At 35.8% G+C, this 2,707-nt stretch overlaps 1 protein-coding gene across 2 annotated transcripts in view; it reads right to left on the minus strand.

The window, feature by feature from the left end:
* LOC106868310 (protein PFC0760c) overlaps positions 1-2,707 on the minus strand; it is a 54,779-nt gene that overhangs the window by 45,779 nt on the left and 6,293 nt on the right. For both annotated transcript variants that reach the window (XM_052970891.1, XM_052970892.1), the window contains one exon: positions 497-875. In XM_052970891.1, the coding sequence (XP_052826851.1) occupies positions 497-556 (60 nt within the window). In that variant the 5' untranslated portion in view covers positions 557-875. The remainder of the gene's footprint in view (positions 1-496; positions 876-2,707) is intronic.

Here is a 2,707-nt window from a genome sequence, read left to right on the forward strand (position 1 = left end):
TATATATATATATATATATATGTATGTGTGTGTGTGTGTGTGTGTGTGTGTGCGTGTGTGTGTATGTGTTTGTATCTCACAACCTCTCAACAACAGGTGTTTGTTTGTTTATGTCCACGTAAACAAATCAGCACAAAAGTGGTTCGGCAAAAGTGACGGAAATAATAAGTGTCCGCATTAAAAACACATACACACAAAAAACAGTTACTGGGGGTAATTTATTCTACCATAACTCTTCAATGTGAAGCTCCAGTATGGCCGCAGTCCAATGACTGAAACAAGTAAAAGATAAAAAGATTAATGATGACCGAATAAAATTGAAGGATCCCTTAGAAGTGATGTTAGAAGATGGGACGAATAAAACAAGTGATGTCAGGGCGAATATAGATGAAAGCGGTGAGTGCACGACTACGAATAAGTTCTTTCAAATAATGAGGGATGTAAAAGGGCGAAACCAGAAACAAATATTTAAGAAATAATCAAATAAAATGCTTACCGTTTCGTAGACCTGCCAAAGCTTCTCTTCCATCTCGGAAATTTGGCTCAAGCCCGACATTTTGCAACGTTCTCTCTCAGAAATATATATATGAGATGAGAGATGGTTGTAGTACGGTGATAGTGGAAATTGTAGTTGTAGATTTTATATTACTTTGATGTTCAATTTGATATTTTAACCATCTTTCTTATAATACGATGTGTTACGCCAATGCAAGGAAGCCAAGAATTGCATCTTTATACATATTTAGGCTCACTGTGAGATTTTTCTCTGTGCGTAAGAAACGTGTGCAAGGTTTTACACGGGGTGATATGATGTGGGCCAAGATATTGGGAGCGAAAAGTCGAAAGCATCATTATGCCATTGCGTAAGAATCCACCTGCAAAATAAAAAAGAATATATATAAATATGTACATACATACATACATACACACACATATACGTATATATATATATATATATATATATATATATATATATATATATATATATATCAGTAATTGTATACATAACCTGAATATCTTGCTGCCTGTACTTCGGTAGCAATGTTTGTATTTTGTCCGGAAACAAATTCCCTTTATAGACTTAATGTGTTAAGAAACACAGTATACTTCAGAGCTAGGCAAAACGAAATCACCCGAGAAGTGACCGCGAGGGCGACAGATGCGTTTTTCGTCGTTGTCGCGGCTTCTCAATATCACATACTCGTGTCACTTCCGAAACAAAATCGAACCAGCTAGTCTGAAGTATATAATATATACATTGGATTGCAGAGCACTACAAAAACAGAATAAAACCGGTTTATGCAATGGAAGCAGCTCTATAATGGAAAAATTCTATCAATAAACCGTATCAGTGTATGTATACAGTTGAAGGCCATAGGCTGCGCTTTTCGTCTCGGGTAAAGTCTCTTTATTGACGATTTCAACTGCTGTTCTGTTGTTAATGCATTTTTCTCCATTACATATATTTTGTACTTTATTGTAGCTAAATCAGCGCTCTATTTCGTGCCAAAGATTAGTCAGGAACATAGACAACTGAAGAAAACCCACCAAGAAGATTATCATGGCGGTTGAAATCAATTCAAGGCGGCCGTGGTTGATAAGAGACCGCAGATGGTACCCTTCCGAAAGCGAAGACTATAATTCAGTCCTTGCTGCCCGGCTCAGGTGCAGCGCACAAACTAAGGGCGAAATTCTTGTGATCCTGATATATCTGCTGATGATACGGAAGTGTTTCCGATATCGCAATTGATTCAGAAAGAGAGCTTGCAGTACTTCTGCGTTGCTTCTATAGTTTTGCATGTGGCAAAACATCTCCGATTTTTGTTTTATTTGTAACTTAAAAGGTCCAGGTACTTAAATTAAAATACAGTAATATCTCGACTATCGCGGGTGTTACGTTCCAAAAACCCCCGCGATAAGTGAAACTCTGCGAAGTAGAAACAGTACTGTACTGTATATTCTTTTAATTATTTTTATAATTTGTATATATCTATTTTATTATAAACGCAAAACAACACCCCACACTCGCTTCCTGGGTTTCATTTTCCTTATAGTATATACGATTCCTTGTTTATTCATCTACGGTACTTGCATATTTTCTTTTAATATATTTTAATTAATGTATTATACAGTGCAGTAGTGTAACTGTATTTTTATTTATCAATTTATTAATTTTTAGGCGTGAAAATGCTTATTTTACCACATGAATAATTAAAATCTAAAAAAAAAACAAACATAAATACCTATCGACCGCAGAAACCCGCGATATACTGATGAGTCTACGATATAAATTTACATATAATAGCCAGAAACATCCGCGATGTACCGAGGGCGCGATAGGTGAGCCGCGACACGGCGATGGATTACTATATAACATTCATTTACAGAACAAATAAGAATTGCAAATATGTATTAACGATTGGTGAACTAATTCCTCTGCACATATTTGTGCATATCCGATGCGAACTTCGGACGCAGTTTCTTTAACAACATCCATCATCCTCAAATAATGTGTACGGACATAGATCCACGATTAACACCTACATAATCCGACCTGTAGAGTACAATATGTATGTATATTTCTATGTATGTCATTTTTCAGTTTTATTTCAAGATTTCTTGCCAATAGAGAAAGAGCTGGTTTCTAACTTAGATTCAAGGTTCCTTCATTGGAATTTCAACATCAACAACAGGGTATTTTTGTATG

The sequence above is a fragment of the Octopus bimaculoides genome, chromosome 9 (genome assembly GCF_001194135.2).
Source record: "Octopus bimaculoides isolate UCB-OBI-ISO-001 chromosome 9, ASM119413v2, whole genome shotgun sequence".
NCBI lineage: Eukaryota > Metazoa > Mollusca > Cephalopoda > Octopoda > Octopodidae > Octopus > Octopus bimaculoides.